At 38.6% G+C, this 20,817-nt stretch overlaps 1 protein-coding gene across 1 annotated transcript; it reads right to left on the bottom strand.

The window, feature by feature from the left end:
* Positions 1-1,144: 1,144 nt before the first annotated feature.
* vapb (VAMP (vesicle-associated membrane protein)-associated protein B and C) lies at positions 1,145-19,759 on the bottom strand. The gene is made up of 6 exons (XM_079266385.1): positions 19,536-19,759; positions 12,780-12,932; positions 7,495-7,598; positions 6,353-6,433; positions 4,944-5,120; positions 1,145-3,570 (listed from the first exon to the last, which is right to left on the bottom strand). Exons 1-6 carry the CDS (start codon positions 19,591-19,593, stop codon positions 3,415-3,417), a joined length of 729 nt encoding a protein of 242 aa, XP_079122511.1. The 5' UTR covers positions 19,594-19,759; the 3' UTR covers positions 1,145-3,414.
* Positions 19,760-20,817: the final 1,058 nt, after the last annotated feature.

The raw sequence follows: 20,817 nt of genomic DNA, 5'->3' as shown, positions 1-20,817 counted from the left end.
CAACGAACAAGCCAGATGGTGAGAAGAATCTTTGATTCTGGAAATACCTTCAGAACAGCGTTAAGTGTTGTTCAGAAGACCTTATTGCAGAGTATTCTGTTAAAGAAACTGATGCTTCTGTGACTTGAATGTAACACTAATACATGTGAGGCACAACTGTGGCTTTGTTGGAAAGGGCTTTAACCGGTTGTTTAACATGCGTTTGTATGCTTGGGTGGCTCAGACATCTCCCACTGCCAAGATGTGATCCAGCCTTTAGCTGCACGCACCAAAACCTCGCTCAATTAATCACTTTTTCATCTCAGTGATGAGTGCTAAGGTCTCAAAAGGTCGCTTTAGTTTATATAACCTCTTTCGCTGAGTACGACTTCATATGTGATGGAGTTTGAACTTGAGTGCGAGCTGCATGAAGTCTGGGTTAAGTAATGTCACTCAAAGCGGTGTCAGTTGGGACTGTAGATGTTTGAAAGTTTGAAAATGAAAAAAATTGATTGTGTGCAGTTGGAAAGAAGTGAGGTAAACAAACTTCTGTAACGTCTGCTTGAGGTTAGCGGCTACAGGCTACATTAGCTGCTACTAGCATTACACATGCTAACCATTCAGAATCGTTCATTCCTATGAAAGTTGCTAAGTGGCACATGAGTCCCTCGTTCTTGACTCATTCGTGAATGAGTCAATGAGTTGATGTAACAGTAGCAGGGAATTAATTGGATTCAGCAGTTTGTGTATTTTACAACTTTTAGGACCTAATAATTTAAATAAGGGCTAATCACGTGTTCATAGTGGGAAGTTAATTTACCTAAAATAAATCATTTACAAGTTACTAAGTTACAGACGTGTCTTTCCCAATGTAAGTTCATGGGGAAAAGATACGTTTGGTCCTCATGGCATCTGGTGACGGACTTTGAAATTGTAATTACTTAATTTGGCCACTATGTCAAATTAGTAACACACCTCCAGATCACACAATCATAGACCTAACTACACATTCACCACACATTTAAGTGCATAAATCAACCTGAACTATGAGCAGGGCAGCACAATTCTTAGTATCACCTTTTTTTTTGTTAAATAAAAACACATTTTGTGATGTATAGATGTAAATGTGCCTGTATAAAATGACTTCACACGGTTTGGTAGGGGCTTTATTCATTTAATTTATTAAGATGCTACATAGTCCAACCAGGTTGGGTTGTTTTTATACACCAGAGAGACTACTTGAACTAGGAATATTCTTCTTCTTCTCAGATAGACTTATTTATTTATATACATACAAAACAGTTTGCCGACTGCTTACATTGATCACGGTGATAGTCAGTGTAGTGTGTTTTACAACCTGGCCTGGATCAATTAGTATTCCAATGTAATTGTTATTGTTCGTTTAATCCTGCTTGGAGTACCACATTAGGACTGTGGTAAATTATTAATCAGTATATTATGATACGTTGCAATATTTTTTCATGTAAAAATGCTCTGATACTCCAACCAGGATTCATTGAACAAGAAGAATTTTCTGCAAGCACTAAATGATCCGGGTCTGACAACCCAAGATGGGACTGTAGCTCAGCTCTGCCCTCCCTCTAAGCAGCAAGTCATCCTCAACCCAACAACTTTACAGAGATACAGTAGAAACACAAGCTTATGTATGTTTTAAGCTCTCACCCGCCAGTCATAACCATCATCCTCCCCTCCACTTAACATGAAATGGTGAAATTTAACTTTTCTTTCAGTTTAACAATAGATAACACACTCCTGCATCTTATGTGGATAAAAACATGACCAACTCTCTTTTTACCTTCAAATACCGCAAAGCAGAATGATTCTCTGCACTGCTATTTTACCCCTCATGCACATTTGGAGATGAAACTATTTGAGATTATGTTTTTGTTTATTTTAGACCAAAAAAAAACATTGGCTGTGGAACAGTACAATGTCATCATGTGGTCCCCTCAAGGATATAAACTAGTCTGTATGCCCCCCCCACCCCCCCTCTCTTGCTTGAGGAAAAAAATGGATGCTGCAGAAAGATCAAAGGAGCTTAATCTTGGTGCATTCAAAATGAACACGACTTAAAATGCAGTGAGGATTTAACATTCATAAGCAACGGATAAATGCTGAATAAACACCAAAAACTAGAAACGGGCCTGCAGTAGAGTGCACAAAACCCAAGCCTGAGCAGGCAGCTTGAAACACTCAGTCAACAAATGTATGGCTCAGTGGGAAAATATGAGAAAACAAAAAGAGGTGGAAAAGACCAAGGTCCCTTTGTGAGGACACTGTAAGAGGACCTTAGTGTTGCTGTTAATGTGGTGAGGGAAACATAAGCGGTTGCCTCCACATGCATCTCCTGTCCATTTTCTCAATACGTGTATGCATGCTTTCTGTGCGTGTGCACGTTTACTTATATATTAATAATAATGTACTGTATACACCTCCATCTTGGCCTGAGAATAACTTGCCCAAATAGTTCACAAGGCAAGCCTTTCATCTAGATTACATTTACAGAAATGATCTAATCATACAAATCTGGAGCTCATTTCTTGTATTCTTAAATGCTTCAACCCTAGAACAGAAACAAATGACTTAAAATCATAAAAATGCAACAAAAGAGAAAGAAAACTGAAAATGTAGTTATGCAAACCTACAGCCTATCTATTTATAAAAACAATTAAATTAGATTCAAACAATCAGTGTGTGAACGCATGCAATCAAACAGTCCCCTCTGACAGCTGGGGATGCGGTGAGCAGCTGAGTGACAGGTGGCGGGAATAAGGTAGAGTGAAAATACAAACGACACAAGGAAAGAAAATACCTATGGGGTAGTGTTTCATACACCGATCAAGGTTGTTCTACAATCAAAGACAATCCGGTTTTACAAAGCCTCTGATTGCAGGAGTCAGTTTGGTAGCCCTGTGTGTGTAACCCCGACTGTGGATCATCGCTCTGGTAAATTCCTTCCTTAAAGGGGGTTTAGCTGGAAGGAACACCTGGTTATACTGTATAGTGTGTGTGTGTGTTACGTATACATATAGATAGGCTCTGGCCTCCGTCATTTGGTAAAAGAAACACTAAAATGACATTCACACAACTGCAAACTGACTCAGTCGCACCAACACTACCTCGCCGGTGTTAAACAGGTCTGGATCACCAGCTTTAAATTGTGTTTTCACCCCCCTTATTCTCCTTTTGGAAAAAAAAAAGGCCAGAATGATTATGTGATGATTACGTAGAGGCAAGACCTGTAAAGATTAATCGGTTTTTCTTCTGTATTTTTTACATAAATGAGACTGAATCAAAACTAGTACCACCCCCCCTACCCAGCGGATATGGCATTTCCGATCCAAAATCCCAGATCCCGAGCTTGTTTTCCTCCCCCTGAAAGCATGCTGCAGCTCCACCGAACTGCGCTGCCATCTACAAGACCAACTTGCCCACGATGACGCCCACCACAAAGAAGAGCACGATGAGGGCCATCGTGCGGGCGCTCAACCCCTCTTCTTTCTTCATGCCAATCGAGGTGTGTTGAGATGACATCACGTTGCTCTTCCTCATCCGCAGACCATCGTCCTCCTGAAGCGGGGGAGAAAGAAGAAAGAGGTGTTAGAATAGCGGGTTGAAAGAAATAATTGAGAAGAAAGCAAGCGTTTGGGAAGAAGAAAAAAAAGAGAATGGTGGTAGGTGAGTGAAATAAAGAAAGGGAATGACGGAGAGAAAAAGATGACATGAAAAAGAGACGATCAGCTTGTCAATCAGTCAATGAGATGAGACTGTTTATTTACAAGCGCAAAGAAATAGGATCTGCTTAAATCTTCATCTGACCCAAACCTCAGGAGCGCAGAAGGCGCCAGGCTTTTAACACACTTCATTTCCCAGCAGCGGGTGGGGGGGGGGGGGGGGGTGGAGGGGGGGCCTCTCTGTTAGTTTAATCTCAGCCGCAGGAGCAGCCAACAGTCGTTTTGCCTCTGGCAAGAACCTAAAGTAGAGGAGGTGGCGGTGGTGTTTGACTTTCTCTAAGCAGTTTGAGGTGTGTGTGTGTGTGTGCGCGCGCATGGGACTCGTTTCCAACCTAACCCGAACAAAACCCAATTTAACCTCACTTCACTGGTCGTTGTGATTGATGGCGAACTCATTGATTGGCTAAATTGCCTTACGAGCGATGAACGCTGAGGTCTGCCACCGATTATGGATACGAGCACTTGCACTTAATGCAAACCTCACTCTTGGATCGCCGTCTCTATTCACAGAAACACAGCAAAGCGTGGAGGGACACAGCAATGCCATTTGGAACCAGCACTCTGTGTGAATCACATTTCCACTTAATTGTCTTATCTTGATTGTGAACATCAATCAGTACAGAGAAAAATAACCAAATGTGACTCTGCATGTTCAGTGATGTCAGCTGATTGCTCATCCAGCTCTCTGCATTTAATTCAAGCCTGAAGAGAGATTGGTTGAAAGAATTATTCCTTGTGTAACAAGACTGAACAGACAGATTAATTCGAGGTGAAACGAATAGTCGACTGATTGATTAGTTTCGACAGGAAGTTAATCAGCTACAATCTTGATAATTAATTAAAAATTAACTGGTTTTAACCTCTGAAGTGTGAACATTTAAATATGTCTTCTTTGCAACACGACAGGAAGTAATTTTCACGAGTTTCTCGTATTTCATAGACCAAACAATAAGAAAATAATCAGCAGACGTCATGATAATGAAGATCATTGTTAAAGTAAATCTATACAGCAACATCTGAAGCCACACGCAGGACTAAAAATAAAGAGATGATGATGATTTTATGAAGTATAATATTACGCTGATTACACTTTAGGGAAACAAGCAGTGTTTTACTACCTCTGAAAACAATAACCGTGTAGCCGTGAGAGTGTGACTACAGCGATACCTGTGTCTTCACTGCCATTGGTCCTCACGTCATCTCACTCACCCGGATCTGTTTGTTTTCTTCCCGTAGCCTCTGAGCCTCCATCTGCAGCCTCTTACACTCCTCCATGATCTTCTTCACCTCCCCGTCATCCAGGGTGGAGCTCATTGACTTCAGAGGCAGCGAGGAGTCCGACTTCAGCAAGCTGGACGACATCATCTTGTTGGACTCCGTGTCGTGCTGCAAGTAGGTTAACAGGGCGACAAGTTATTACGCAATAACATGTGTGTTTGCCGCTACAGTGTTTCCATGGCGATTCTGACAGATGACTTGGCTGACACACGGCACACGCTGCAATGCTTATGTTTATATGCTGAGACTTCTCTCTCATACATACATATATGGAAGAAAGATGGAGGGAGGGATGAAGACTAATGCTTTAAATTTAAAAAGATAGAAAAAGTGACAATGACAAAGCCTTGCTGAACTGCTGCGTCTCTCACACGTGTTGTCCAGACAGACAGCGCCTGTCAGCCTTTTCTTTCTACGTACCGTAGTTTGTATTTCACAACATCCAAAATTTTTCCTTTCATTGTATATATTGTCAATGTCTTCTTTTTAGACAGAAAAAGGTTAAAAAGAGTGTGCACATTTGTAAATAACGATAACAATCCACAAATAAAACTGCATTTTCCACATCACTCCGGAAAATATTTCAGAATAAAAGCCTTGTGTTAACAACTGAAGGGATTCTGTCTACAGAAAGACACTAGAGGGCTTTTATTTTTAAAAAGAGAAACAGGAAATGTTCAGTTGAAAATGAATTATGACTTTTGTCCATGTCTGTGACATGTTCTACAGATATAGACATCGAAACCGTAGTAATGTTGCTGGTATGATGTCAATATACGGTCAAAAGTCTTATTTTAACTCAGAACCGCACACAACACATGGAAACAAATAGGCCCAGACTGTGTGGCTGATCAAATCTGTTAATATGTGTGCCAAAATAAAACGCAACAGATTCTGCGACGCACACACTCTGCTGACACAGGCAGTGTGTGGCCTGAGAGTAAGAGTAGAAAAAAATGAGAAGACTGAGATGGGACAGGATAGAGAAGGGAGACACAGCAGAGCAGCAGAGAGGTCGGGAGCTGGAAAATGACGATGAACTTCATCGCCACATAAATAATGCAGACCTTCCTTGGGACAAAAACTAACAAGTAAACAGATGTTGTACTGTGGGGAAAGGAGGCAATAAAAAGGCCTAAATGTGTTTTGTTTTGTACAAACCAGCAGCATGATACATTGTTACTGATTATTACTAATGATCAAAAATACATTGTGGCACTGCTGCTGAGGCCAATTGTATGTTTTTTCCAGAAATAAATCGCTGGAAACCATGTGACACATAATTTCATGTAGTGTCTTTGATGTGACGAGGAGAAAGTGTTGTAACCGCATGTGCTTACCATTTTCTCGTTCTCCACCGGCATGTCAAAAACACACCTTAGCTTGGAGTCCATCAGCTCGTCTGGCTTGGCCTCCTTCCACTGGAATAGTGGACCAAAAATAAAGAAGAAAGGATCAACAAATGATTTATTATTTATCAAGGCAAAAGGACCCATTTGCTACAGCCGGCTGATAATGACTCTTCACAGGAGGACAGAAAGCTCAGATAGTCCTTCAGCTGTCTCCTTTAGTCATGTCTGGCCGACATAGTAACATGCCTTCATCACTCTCTGAGATGAATTCATTCCTAAATGACCTCATGTCCACCATTTATTTTCATAATTTCAGAAGAACATTAGTATTGTAAGTTGAGTTTGACAAACACTTTTTAGATGTGATGTTTAGAAAGTCAACAGACTGAACTAGAATCACTGCTTCATCTCTACAATCACTCATCGAATTACTTCCAGAATAGAATGTTTAGTATAGTTTAGTTTATTCATTTTTGCAAAATTCAAACATAACAGAGATAAATTAAATCACAGTAAAGGAAGAGGCAAAAAGCCAACTGGGCTTATTTGAAGCCTCCACCTAGAGACTATTATTTATATTTATAATATTAAAATGTTACAATATTACAGAGAACATAAAATGAATATGCATAAGATATACAGACTACGTAACATATTATATGTTTAATTATACATCATCAACAGTGGATAAAGCAGTTACAGCACATAGTTTGAATCTTTCAGAATATGTCGAATGGCACAGATATAAGACGGCTCATTAGGTGTCAGCGGACCTCATGAGGTTTACAGTCCCAAGGGTCGGCATCCACGAAAGTATACAGTTTTGTCAGGTATTCTTAAAACACTTACTGGCATATAAACATTTACTGTACTTGTTGGCCAGTGATCGCAGAGATGACTTTGAGACTACACACACACACAGTTACGATTCAATGGTGTTCATTGTGTGTCTCTGATCCAGGCTGGGACGTGCACATCGACTGCCTCTTTTTGTTGTTGTGGATCAGTGTCTTCTGTATGAGTGACCGTGTTACATGTGTGTGCAAAGCATGTATGTTTTAAAGCACGGGCAAACACGGCTAAAACATATCGATGGAGAAAAGAGATGTTTAGGAAGATGATACACTCACCACTCCCTCCATGTCGGTCATGTCAGGAGGTGCAACCACAGACTGGACCATGAACTTGTGTTTGCTCTTCTCGTTGGGGTCGTAGTCAAAAGGCTGCAACATAACTGAAACACAAAATGACGGTCGAGGTCACGTGTGGTACTGCTGTTATGAAGTCACGACTGATCGTAACAGACTTTACAGAGCAACATGTTCTCAGATTATTTCTTTCCCTTCAGATAACAACTGATAATTAAGATAAACAGAAAACATGGGGAGAGAATTGGGGCCGATAAGTAACAGCAGTTGCAGTGTGAACAGGAAGTCCCCCACATGATCATTACAGTCTCTCAGTTTTAGTTCTGATTCCTCACTTCCCATCCTCAGGATAACGGGTCAAACAAAGTGTCTTGTTAGTATTATTCAAACTGTGGCAGACAGGCAGGAAAATAAAATGATTTGCGGGTAAAATCCGCTGCCCTAAAAACAGACAAACTCCAGCAATTAAGCTTTTCCATCTCTCTCCCTTCCTCAACTCTGTGTCCACTCCTCGGATTAAAGAGGATTGAGTATCACAAACCCTGCGTTTATCAAACAGTAAAGTCTTCACGGCTCCGGGCTTTGGTGGAGATGATTTATTTCTAAGTTTGTGTTACCATGACGGCAAAACACTGACAGATCTACAAGTGCCCCATAGGGGTAATTTTTGTAACAGCTTCCAACCCTGTCTTTTTCTTTCTTAACATTACATATCGCTCTAACACAAAGCAGGTGTTGGAATCGGACTTTAACCCGTCACCACATCAGTCCTCCCAGTCAGTGCCGTGCTACTTGATGTCATTCCAATGACTGAGAAGGTATTTTAAAGCTGTAATGATGATTTACAATGATCACTTTCTTATGTCCGTCTTAAAGTTAAGGGTGGAAGGGCAGAGGGGGAAGAAATGGCTATTGATGGGATTTACTCCTTTCACCTTTTAAATGAGGCTGTAATTGAAAGGCATATTTTGACATCAGTACCAACTGTGTCTACAATGCCTGCGTGATTCTTCGGCTTGCTCTGGCCAAACTACCTCCTAATTTCAAAGCCGGTGTAGCTATCGGGATGGTTTTCATATATGGCACATGCCAATTCTCCCTAGAGTGGGAGACCTCAGAGATGCAGTGCACCATTACAGCAATCAGGGCAGTTCAATATCACAAACCAGAAACAGACGGCATGAACAGATTGAGAACGTCCTGTTTCAGTCAGACCCAATTTGCACGCCCATCTACCTCAAGTCCAAGGGGACAATACTAGAGAATGGAGGCAGGAAGGCATGCAAGTTCTTTGAGCAACAGAGAAAAACATGAAAAGGGTCCCGAAGCCAAAAAGCCTGAGATGGAAAAAGCAACGCCACAGGAAAGGAGAAAGTTATTTAAATCATCTTTGATCGACAGACTGTGAACACACGTTTACAGAAAGCTACTTCTGCTAATGGCATGATTTAGTATTCCTGCTTTACACTGGGCCGTAATGTATGAAACTCACAGAGGCTAATTGTGTTCAACACGGTCAAGCAGGATGTAATCGCCTGCCTGCTTGTTGATGATGAATGGAACCATTAGAGGGGTGAGGGAGGGAGGTAAGAAAACTTTCCTGTCACAAATTAATTGTGTCCCATGAGACAAGATGTTCACAACTGAGTAACCAGTAACTGCTTACAGAGGTCTATGGAGTAGAATTAATACAGGGTTATTGCCGGGACAAAACTAACCTTTATTTCTATTATCAAATAATTAAAATAGAAATCAGCTGTTTTCTTGATAAATCAATGAATTGCTTCGTTGATGAAATATCCGAAAGTGATTCAAATGAATGTCTAGTCTTGTCCGACCAACATTAAAGAAAACAATGACATTCCATTTGCAATGATTTAAAAACAAATAAAAGCAACAAAGCATCACATTTAGGAAGCTAGAACCACACATTTTCTGTGATTAACTGATTAATAAACTCGTTTCAGCTCTTCTCTATAGCTTTGGGTTTGACAACATTCATTGCAGAAGCATGGCATAATGATGTGACATGTCCTCGATACAGGAACATTAACATGAGAATGTGCCTTACATATCCATTTCCAAAGTTTTAGGTCACTCAATTTCAATACAGGTATAACACTCGAGACTAGACAGCATTGCCCTGACTTATTCAATGTGAATTTTCGGCAGCATAGTCGAAAACAAAAACTGTGTTTGACAATATAACAAGCAACCAATGGGCTGTAAACACTTCCTTAAAAACTCAAACGCAAGCGGCGACGTATTCGAACAGTTGGCTCAAAGTCCTCATATCAGACATTTCATACAATCTTGCCAAACAAAAATGTAATGACCAAAACAATGAACTCATCAAAACTAGATACAAGCTCATGTTACGACACAATGTGACTCAAAACGAGATAGGACACATGATCCCATGCACCTCATTGTTACACCTCACATCTAGAACAGCAACCTTTCCACACCTTGTCAGACAAGCCTTACTGGTAAACAAAGGGAGCTCCTCTTCTCGTACTTTGTTCAATATTACTCAACACCAAAAACCTGGTCAAAGATCAGCAAACCCACCGAGACAACATAGCGTGGGAATGAGGAAGAGAGAGAGAAGGGAACCGTTCCCAGGGTGGGAAATAACTCAGGAGTCAACAGCATTCCATCCACGGCTCTTCTGCAGACATTAGCGACCACTCGGAGGTTAAGTTATCGAAAACAAGTTGTTGGTTAAAATAGCAAAAAACAAATATTGGAACAGACGTTGTTTGTAGCGTATTAACAGAAATGGATATCAATGAAGACAGGAGAATGCCTTTCTTGCCTTGTCATAACAAAAGACACACTAGAAATGAGCATACGGACATTCAAATTATGCTAATTCAGATAACTGGACAAAAGGAATTCTTTTTTTTTTTATTACCTCCCTTGAAATGAGAAGATGAAAGTTCGAGCATGTCAGACAAACTGACATATTCCCAGAAGAAGCTCAATATTTGTGGACACAAGGATTTTTGAAACATTCACGGCACATATTTTTCCACTGGATGCTGCTACATAACACCGATCGACCTCAGCACCATTCCTGTGGTCATGGCTACGTTGAACATATACAGTTACAGCTGGGTTGAGCTTCAAAAAGCCCTGCGTGTATCCTCAGCTGAGCCAGCGAATGACACATCTCTGGGTTTGTAGGTATCCTGTGGCAGACCGTTCCCTTTCGCCGCGTTTGTTCAATATTACAGGCCAGAAAGTTACGCATCCAATGCAATCTTCTTAGACGGAAAGAAAATGAAATATAACAATATTTGAATGCATTTCCTTCTGCATAACACAGTTGCATAGTCAAATATGACTGCACTCCAGTTAAATAGAGTCTAGGCAGCACACAAGGTGGCAGGTATGACATTACATCTCTAAATCTAAATCTTCATCTTTTTGACAGAATAGTGTCTTTACTGAGGCTGGACCGAACGTCTTTAAATTCAAAGCTTCTATTGAGGTTTTCTAATAAAGCTTTGAATGTCTACAAATGGAAAAACTTGATTTTTTGTTATTTGTTTCTAAATGTTTGACTTTTGGACCACACAACGCTTTAGAGTTATCGAATATGTTTGGATCACATGAGTTGGAAACAATCCTATGCAGACACCACTGGTATCTAATTCTACAACGAGTACAATATTAATTCATCTTAATCTGTCTCTGCTATGGTGTATAAATATTGGGGCCAAACTAAATAAACAGAAATGCAAAACAATTAGCTGCTCAGCATTCAGATATTTACTTTGAGTTTTATGAATGAAGCTTTGAACCCTTCTGTACAGCCCGATCTTTACTATTTGGATTCTGCCACAAAAGGCCATATGTAATACGTGTTTATTAGTCTACATTTTTTAACATGATGTTGGTACATGTGGCATTTTATTTACAGAGCTCTCCATTCTAGATGGCATAAGCAGCATGTGCCGTTTTGCATGTTGAACTGAAATGTAATGGAAACCGGGTTGTTTCCCCCCTTATAAGCTGCAACAAAGCTTACAGCAGAGAAAGGGTTGCAGGGCTTGTACTAAACCTGGGTTTCATATCAAAGTAACTTAATGCGTGTTCAGTGTAAAAAGCACACTATGTCTGCAAGAGGAGAAACCACACCATCTTGTTAGCCTGTTAAGTACGCCACCTTTTGAGTTTCCCCTGAAGACAGACTGGACAGAAGGAGGTTACAGACCAAGCGTTCAGTGACTACATTCTCAGAAAAACAATCTCCTTTTGGGACTCAAACCTCTGACCTTTCTCAAACTAAAATGGGTGAAAAATGAAGACAACTAACAGAGAGGATTGTGCTGATTTGTCGCCCGCTGCTGACTGTAGGCCCGGGTAACATAGTTTGCAGTTGTTGACACCAGATAGGGCAAGTTGTAAAATGAGTCGGTGGCTGTAAATGGTAGAGGTGGCACAGTGTGGAAACACTAGCCTGTACCTGTCTCCCTCAGAGTGCACGACAGGGAATGAGGCCTACCAGGTGGGGCTTGTGCAAGAGGACGGGGGAATACTGGGTAACAAGAGAGGAGTGGTGTTATGTAAAAAGAGCAAATAGAGAGATGATAGATTAGCTTACTTCTCACAGATGCCTGGTTTTTAAGTCACGATACCAATAGAAACATAGTTTGTGATATTTAGATGGTCTTACTTGTGATGGCTGGAGCAACTAATTACTTTGGACCTCGCCTAATCCTGCATGGACTATAGCGCACTTACACATGGACTCATATTCATACATATTCGGATATGTACATTTATATCTATTCGTAGACAGAGATTGATAGACCGCACATATTGTTATTTATTAGACTGTACATATGTTAAGAATCAAGGGCCAGCTGCTCAGTGTTTTACTTTACCTTTATATTTTCATTCTTATTATCTTGGTTTCTTTCCGAACTCTTACTCTTAACTCTACTGTGGTTCATCCTCATTGATGTTGCTGCAATCACACCTGAAGTTCCCTCCGGGATAAATAAAGGTTTATCTTCATCGATAAAATCTCAACACATTCCAGAAATACTACATTCAACTTGTTTACTTTGCCTAACAAAGAGACAATGGCTATACAGAAAAACAGCACAATCCTCATATTTAAGACGGTGAAACCAGAAAATGTATTTTTCTGTGCCTGAAACGATTAGTTCCAGGCACAGAAAAAGCAGCTACATGTTAAAGTAGCCTGTAAGTTAATCACAATAACTTTAACGACTCACTGTCTCAATCAATACCTGAGACGTTGATCGAGGTTCCCCCATCGATGATTCCGCTGTTGGGCCGCACGCAATACCGGCGCGGCGCCGTCGTCTTCACCTTGAAACACACATTCCTGTCTGTTGGGTTGGATAGCTTGAGAGTTGTGGTGACCACGTCTGAGAATGGACCTGTGAACAGAGAAGATATGGTAAACATCTTTGAGTTCTCTTCGTTACAATTATACAATATCCTCCAGAGATTGAAATCTTACTATATATATATAACTATATATATATATATATATATATATATATATATATATATATATATATAACTATATATATATATATATATATATATATATATATATATATATATATATAACTATATAACTATATATAACTATATATATATATATAACTATATATATATATAACTATATATATAACTATATATATATATATAACTATATATATAACTATATATATATATATAACTATATATAACTATATATATATATATATATATATATATATAACTATATATATATATATATATATATATAACTATATATATATCTATATATATATCTAGATATATATATATATATATATATATATATAACTATATATATATATATATAGATATATATATATATATATATATATATATATATAACTATATATATATATATATATAACTATATATATAACTATATATATATAACTATATATATATAACTATATATATATAACTATATATATATAACTATATATATATATATATATATATATATATATATATATATATATATATATATATATATATAACTATATATATATATATATATATATATATATATATATATATATATATATATATATATATATATATATATATATATATATATATATATATATATATATATTCCATATTTCTTTACGCTGACATTTAAAGGAAGAAAGTAGAGCGGGGGCTTCATTTGATTCAGAAAAAGTGTGGAAATTGTAATATATTGTGTTGTACAATTACTATTGAAGACCTTTGTCACAATAGAGAACCAAATTTCAGAAAGGTCTGCCAAATATGAACCACAAATTATATTAAAAATACCCTTCTACACAGCAGAAACGGACTGATCTAAGCTTTATCAAAAGAAAATAGATAAGCAACATGCATGTTAAAACATTAAATTGTGGTCTATCAAAACCTAAACGGATGTGATTTTAATTATAACAAATTAAATGTACTGCCCACAAGTTGACCTTCTGCTGCAGACTTTCTTAATTTGACATTTTAGATAAACAGGGTTTTACCGCCAATCCAACTAATGTAGGTCTTCTTTACGTTTGAAGTTGTCCTTAAGATAAATAATTCCAGTCGGTTTCTCACATAAAAACCCAAAACATTGCATCTCAGTAACAGAACCTGGTGTGAACTGGATCATTGTAAATATGTCAAGCCATCTGCTTTTTCTTTTTACATTTCACTCTATGTTGACCACATGTCTATTGTCTATTCTGTCCTTCTTATTCACAAAAAACAGCTCTAGTGTCAATTTATCCAAATCTTTAAAGAGTAAACTGTGCGTACAGATCGATAACTCACAGGTCTCTGCTACTGCACTAGCACTACCATGGTCAGAATAGCTGATGCAGTTTGGCTTCAACTAACTCAAACCTTTCCACCTTGACCACCATATTTCATAACCCATTGAAATTGTTAGACACTAACTGGATGTAGCTGCCTTCACTGAGGGGTTTTTAAGAGGTTAAGACCACAGGAAAACGTGTCAAACATAGACAGTATCATGTTTGGGAAAGATTTCAACAAAATGAAATAGTCTAATTTACTTGATAGTTCAGATAAAAGTAGTTGGAAAAATGTCAAAGGAAGAACAGAAACAATGTATTGTAATGATTTTTAGTTCTTTAGTGCCCGCTGAAACAAACTGACACCCTTGTGCTGCAGTCTGGAGGTAAGCTCACTTCACCTTCGCTCACCTTTTACATTTGGCACACATTTGCATTTTGTTGTGTCTTTTGTTGTGAGGGTTTTCTGCATTATTGACAAATTTGTGCGGCTTAATGCATCCGGCCATGTGAGAGCCTCGGAGATATGTGCACCTGCATCAACAATGATAGCTGTAGTTAGGTCTGAAGTTGAAGGAATGGAGAGAAATCAGGACGTGAAGGAGAGGAAAGGTAGAGGAGGCATGGGAATAACCAGCAGCTTCACATAGCTGTGTGAAACCCCCCCATTTACTATAATACATATAAACAAATAAACTAGGATAACGTAAGACAATCAGGAAACACATACTTGTTTTGTGAGTTCCTGTCAGTTCCATAATGTTTGTATTTGGTGCTCATTTTCAAAACAGGTAGATTCAGATGAAACTAATGATCATTCAGTCTGGAATTGTGTTAATGTGCCTTTTTTCTGTTTGGGAGTGATTGTAATTTTGCCCAAAATAATCAGCAGTACGGTAACTTTGTTTTTGGGGCATTTTTTTCCTTTCTCTGTCATTGGCACAGAAAGATAGTGTCCCCATTCTTAATAAAGATCCAATTGGTTGGGCTGTTTAAACAGCTATCAATGAGCACAACACCAGACGTATTTCAACTGTTGTATAGAAAGAATATAGATGTATAAAATAAGGGCAGAGGTTCAGAGGCACCAGATGAATTCAGGGTATAGTTATTGCACTCACGCAATACCTGTCTCAAGAGCAAGCGATCTCCACTGTGGTGTGAGCTTTTCTTTTCACTTTAGTGGTAACAACAGTAACAGAGGAGTCAAATCTGTTGGATATGATTTTTTACTACGTAAAAATAAAAAAGTACTAAAACCTAATCTGGCTAATGCATTGACCCTGGAGAAAGCCAAGAGACTAATGACTCTTCTTTGATATTATCAGCACATATTGGTGGGCGTGCAGATTCCAACAAATCTCATTCTATGTATTACCCAAGTGCTCCCTCACAAAACCTCAGAGTTACATGTCATTACATACGTTATTTATTCCTGTTATTTCTGGCAAAAGCTTCGTTATTGACAGGTCACTCCAGAAACTGCACAGTGAAACGTATCCAGATAGCTAACCGGCAGCAGTTAGTCACTCCCGTGTTTTTCCAGTACCTCCGGTGAGAGCAAAGCTAATTCATAGTAAAGTGAAGGGCCATGACAAATAAATGTATGACTTCCCAAACTTAGCGGATACGGTGCCAAATACCACACAGGTTACATCAGACGGACTTACGGAAACAAAGTTTTCATTTTGGAACTCAACAGTATCTTGAAAAATCATATAAAACAAATACTATTCATGAATCAGTTTACGTCTATGAAAGACGACCAATTTTTCTGTGGCAAATGTTTTTTGTCACTTTGCTTCTGTATATTAAAAATCTGTTCATGTCGTACATATGATGAGTTAGTGAGGCTATATGGGCTATGAGTATATCAGTAGAAATCTACCATGTTGGTTGATTTGGGTTTTGAGACATTGATAGTGATTTGTTTGTGAAAATACCTCATGACTTCTTATTAGTGTTGACATAGAATGTATTTGTTAACCAACTTCCGGTTATCCAAATTTGGATCTCTAGTAATTTGATGCTGATATTACTATTAACTCCAAAACTCAACCAGGTCCGGTTTTCTAATAAAGTATAGTTTTCTAACATAGTAAGAAATTAGGCCACTACAGTAGCTATTATTGTGAGCAAACCCTTTTGCGGTTGAGAGAGGCACACTAACTGTGCATGAAAACATGGAGCTATTACAGAATTAGCACATACACCAGATTCAAGATAAAGTTTCAGCTCAGCAAACATCCAGAGCAACAGACACTTCCCTTCCCCTTTGAGTCAAGACAGAGAGGAAACTCAGACCCTCGCAAGCTTGGCTTGACTTCTAAAGGCTTTTAATGAAAGGGACTCACGCCACCGACTACTGTACACCTGATATACTACTTCCTGAAAGTTTCTCAGGATAGCGTCCAACTGACAAAAAACCACAAACGGCAGTTAAAAACTACTATGAAGAGCTAATATGTGAAGCTGTCGTCTTTCAAAGTTAGATTTTATGAATAGCAGAGAAAGTTTTTTGTTAAGATTTGTTAATAGTACCCCTGACAAAGATGGAATTTAATAGAAAGTAACACCAAGTAACACTTAAGTAGTATTTGGCCCACAGATGGTCTGAGCCTAAGCCTAACAAGCTGCTACCAACAGACCTCTTTTTCACAATGCCTCCCTACATAGAACTTATTGACATGTGATTTGTGGTGTTGTCTATTATACTGAGAAGGCACATAGTTCCTTCTGTCTGGTTAACACTCGTGCATCAACAAGTTTGATTGGACACTTGATACGCGTGTGTGTGTTGCTCATTTCTGAATGGCTGGAATGTGTCCACTTCAATCATATGATGGAAAACCTCAAACGTACTTACAGTCAATCATTTCACCAGTTATAAATCAGTGTGCAAAGTATATTACACTATAGATACAGTGCTTCTGCTTCATGCTAAGTTACCACGTAAAGGATAAAGCGTCGATATTCTGTTTTTTCTTATCGTCAACAAATCCAATGAAAAGACCTAAACCAACAACAAATAGATCCTATTAACAAGTATTGCCTGTGCCTAATATAGCCTAATCCCCCCCAAAACTATTTAAAATACATAAATTAGTCTTACACTGCTTGGCATGTTCCTTTATTACAATGAATTTGACTATTTTGACTATTTTGTTAATCGCAGTTGAAAATGCTCCAAACATGCTCAATATTTGTAATCCGTATTTTTTTTAAAGATTCACGTCTTCAGTGTGATATAATGTGTTTGGGGCGGCGAGCCACAGACAGGGCAGGGAAGTTTAAAAAGTATTGAGAGACGGACTAACGCGTTCCTTTTGGGTCCTTTCATGGCATTTGTAGACAATAAGAAAAATGAAGAATAACACCAGTGTTTGTTATTCCTAAACTCTCACTAATTAAACAGATCTATCCGCAGGTTAAATCAACTACAAACAAGCTTTAAGAAGTATAACGATTTGAACACAGCTTTTCTTATTATTGCCTTTCGTACATTAGACTTTGAGTTGTCTTACAGTGGTTGAAGAGAAGAGAAAATAACAAACTTGGTGTAGGAAACTGTATACTGGCATTACTCGCCTCTGCTTTGTCCATTATTTCATGCATCAGGGCACCTCGTTGTATATTATTGCTAATGTAATTTACAGGCTCGCTGTGAGCCTAATACAACTCAGACACTTCATTACTGTATATAGTATAAGGTGTTAAAAACATTTATAATGTGCCATTACGCTGTAATCAAAGTAAAAAACACAAGTTAGTTCCACCTTAGCTGCACATTTGAACCTTTAGCATTATACTACAGTTCACATTAAAACAAAGTAAAACCGACTCGTCATCTTAGCCATAGTATGATCTACCAAATTACTTTTGATGCGAGTTACCAAAGCTCATCACTACACACTTGAACTCAGTAGATTTTGGGGCAAACAGTAGCATATTCTTTATAGTGCTGCTGGTTCGTGTAATCTTTGGGGTGCTTACAACAAACACCACTGTCCACACTGTATTTGGGAGACCAACAGCTGATATCTCTAAACGTCACTATAATAATAATAATAATAATAATAACAGAATAAACTTTATTTACAAAGCACTTGTCAAAAAAAGTAATAAGTCCTTTACAGAGAGCACAATTAAATAAAATACCCAAATGAATGATACAATATATGAAGAGCAATTTTTAGAAGACAAAAAAGAGCGCACTGAGCACTTAAATCATGTAAAGGTTCATAAACTATAAAATATAATCTGGAGCAAAGTCATGTAGAGCCTTAAGGGTAATCAGTAAAATGCTAAAATGAACCCTAAAATAAACAGAGAGCCAACGTAAAGAGGCTAAAATAGGTGTGATGTGATTGTACCTCTTGGATCTGATTAAAATCCTAGCAGATTAGTTATGTACAATTGGTACTCGTTTTAAAGTTGTTTTGAGTAAGAAAACACTGCTGATAAGAGGAAGAGTTTGACAATGCTGACTGTCATTTGAACGATAAAAACGGTACAATGTGTAATATTTAAAACTGTGACAGAATGTGTAGTTGCAAAATATATAGAGTAGTACCAAGTATGTGTTTATGTAACATTATTTGGGCCTAAAGCGACGTGACATATTTCAGCCAAATGCCGAGCTTCACTTAAATGTCTATTGAATGAATGGTGGGCATGTTGATGACCCGTAGTTAACACGTATCAAGTAGCAGAGGTTGTCCTGTGAGCTGTCAGGTTATTAAATGACAGCTGGCTGGCCAACGAGACAGCCAATCAGAAAGCGAGCGTACATTAGCTAGCTACACCTGCTAAGGATGTTGTAGCTTATGAGCAATGAAAGGTTATACATTTAGCAGGCAAATGATGTTGTCAAATATGTATCATGATTGTTACGTCTCAGTGGACATGTGGTTTGTGTGTTGCACTTGTAAACCACGTCAATGGCAGTTGCTGCAGCAGAAATGTGTGACAGGGCCCGGCTAGCCTGGTTAGCCGTCGGAAGCTAATCCAGCTAGCTAACAAGCTAACTAGCTGTCAAGTTGACCTGCCGTCCTTTCATTCTTACTCTTTTCATACGAGGGTAATATTGTCAAAATGTGAAGGGTAGATTCACCCGAGTTTGTCACCGTAACACTGCCCCCCTCCCTAGCCCCAGAGGCAGCTCCCCCCTCCCGTCCCAGCCGGGCCCTCCCCTCTTACCTCTGAATTTCAGTTCGTGCTGAGGCTCCAAGAGCAGAACCTGTTCCGGCCTGGCCATGTCCCAACAACTGGAGCGGGGTTATCGCACTGCAACCAGTTCCTGTCCGTTACCCCCGTGTTAGGATGTTGTTGAGTGCTGCAACGTCAACAGGGTAGTTTTATCAATGAATTGGCTGTGGATATCCTGCCCCCTGGTCACCAGTACTACTCGAGCTACTAACGGCTGTTGTGATGCAGCAGGAAGGGAGCGCGAGACAGACCGGCGACGTCACTGCCTCTGCATAGCCACCCAGCGGGGAGGGTGATGATGGGTGATGCCAGGGTGCACCCGGGGATGGTGAGGCCACCACTTCAACCAGTGTGCAAGGAGTTTAAGGACATGGATAAAACATTTATTTTTTTATTTCAGCCCAAAAAGTCCAGCATCTAAATTTAGGTTAAAGAGAGTGGAATATAATTTCAATTCACACCAGACAACTAAACACTTATATCGTTCAGTAACCAACTAAAACAATGGATGCTTGATACATATATCAGCACTAAAGTATTATTTTGTTGCTGCTAGCTATATGTCCTGTGTGTATGTGTGTGTGTGTCTGTATATAAACTATATATTATTAAACTGCAGGGACTACATTACAGATAAAAAATAGCCTTTTGCCTTATTGTGGCATTTTTGTAACTTTTTGTAACATGTTTGGATTCGTGTTTTCTTTGATTTACTGTGAAATAACCAGGAAGGGCGTAAACTGGCACACTTTTGACTCTCCAAAGTAATATCTTACTGGGGGAACACTTGTTTAAGAAGGATTGCACTTTACAGTGGTGGAAGAAGTACTTTGATATTTTATTTAAGTTAAATTAACAATACCACAGTGTCACAACAAAGTTAAGGATGTGGATAATGGCATACTACGGCTAGCTTAATCCATAATATCACTTAGTAATTTATTATTTGATATATACTGTATATCTTGTATTAATATCTGGAATCTGCAAAGTAACTATAGTAAGTTAAGCTTTAGAATAAATGTAGTGGAGTAAAACGTACAATATTGGCTTCTAAATAAAGTAGCAGAAATACTGAACATTGTACTTAAATACAATACTTGAGTAAATGTCTTAGTTACACTCCATCATTGGCACTACTACTGGAGTTCAAATATAACATCCCCGTAACACCTGGGGATTATGCAGAGGCTTTTGGTGCAATCTCTTTTCCGCTATTTAGGCAGAACATCTTAAATAACTGATTCGTTGTTCCCTCTCTGCACACTTTAGT

Source organism: Melanostigma gelatinosum (genome assembly GCF_949748355.1).
Source record: "Melanostigma gelatinosum genome assembly, chromosome: 3".
Classification (NCBI taxonomy): domain Eukaryota; kingdom Metazoa; phylum Chordata; class Actinopteri; order Perciformes; family Zoarcidae; genus Melanostigma; species Melanostigma gelatinosum.
Note: the sequence above shows the minus strand (reverse complement) of the source record. Positions and strands in the feature narration are given on the sequence as shown.

Bases quoted from the DNA above. Each gene is read 5' to 3' on its own strand.
- vapb (XM_079266385.1), bottom strand. From the start codon at position 19,593: ATGGCCAGGCCGGAACAGGTTCTGCTCTTGGAGCCTCAGCACGAACTG. The intron at 12,933-19,535 runs GTAAGAGGGGAG...CTCTGTTCACAG, and splicing joins GCACGAACTGAAATTCAGAG to GTCCATTCTCAGACGTGGTC. The intron at 6,434-7,494 runs GTGAGTGTATCA...CCACTATTCCAG, and splicing joins TGACCGACATGGAGGGAGTG to TGGAAGGAGGCCAAGCCAGA.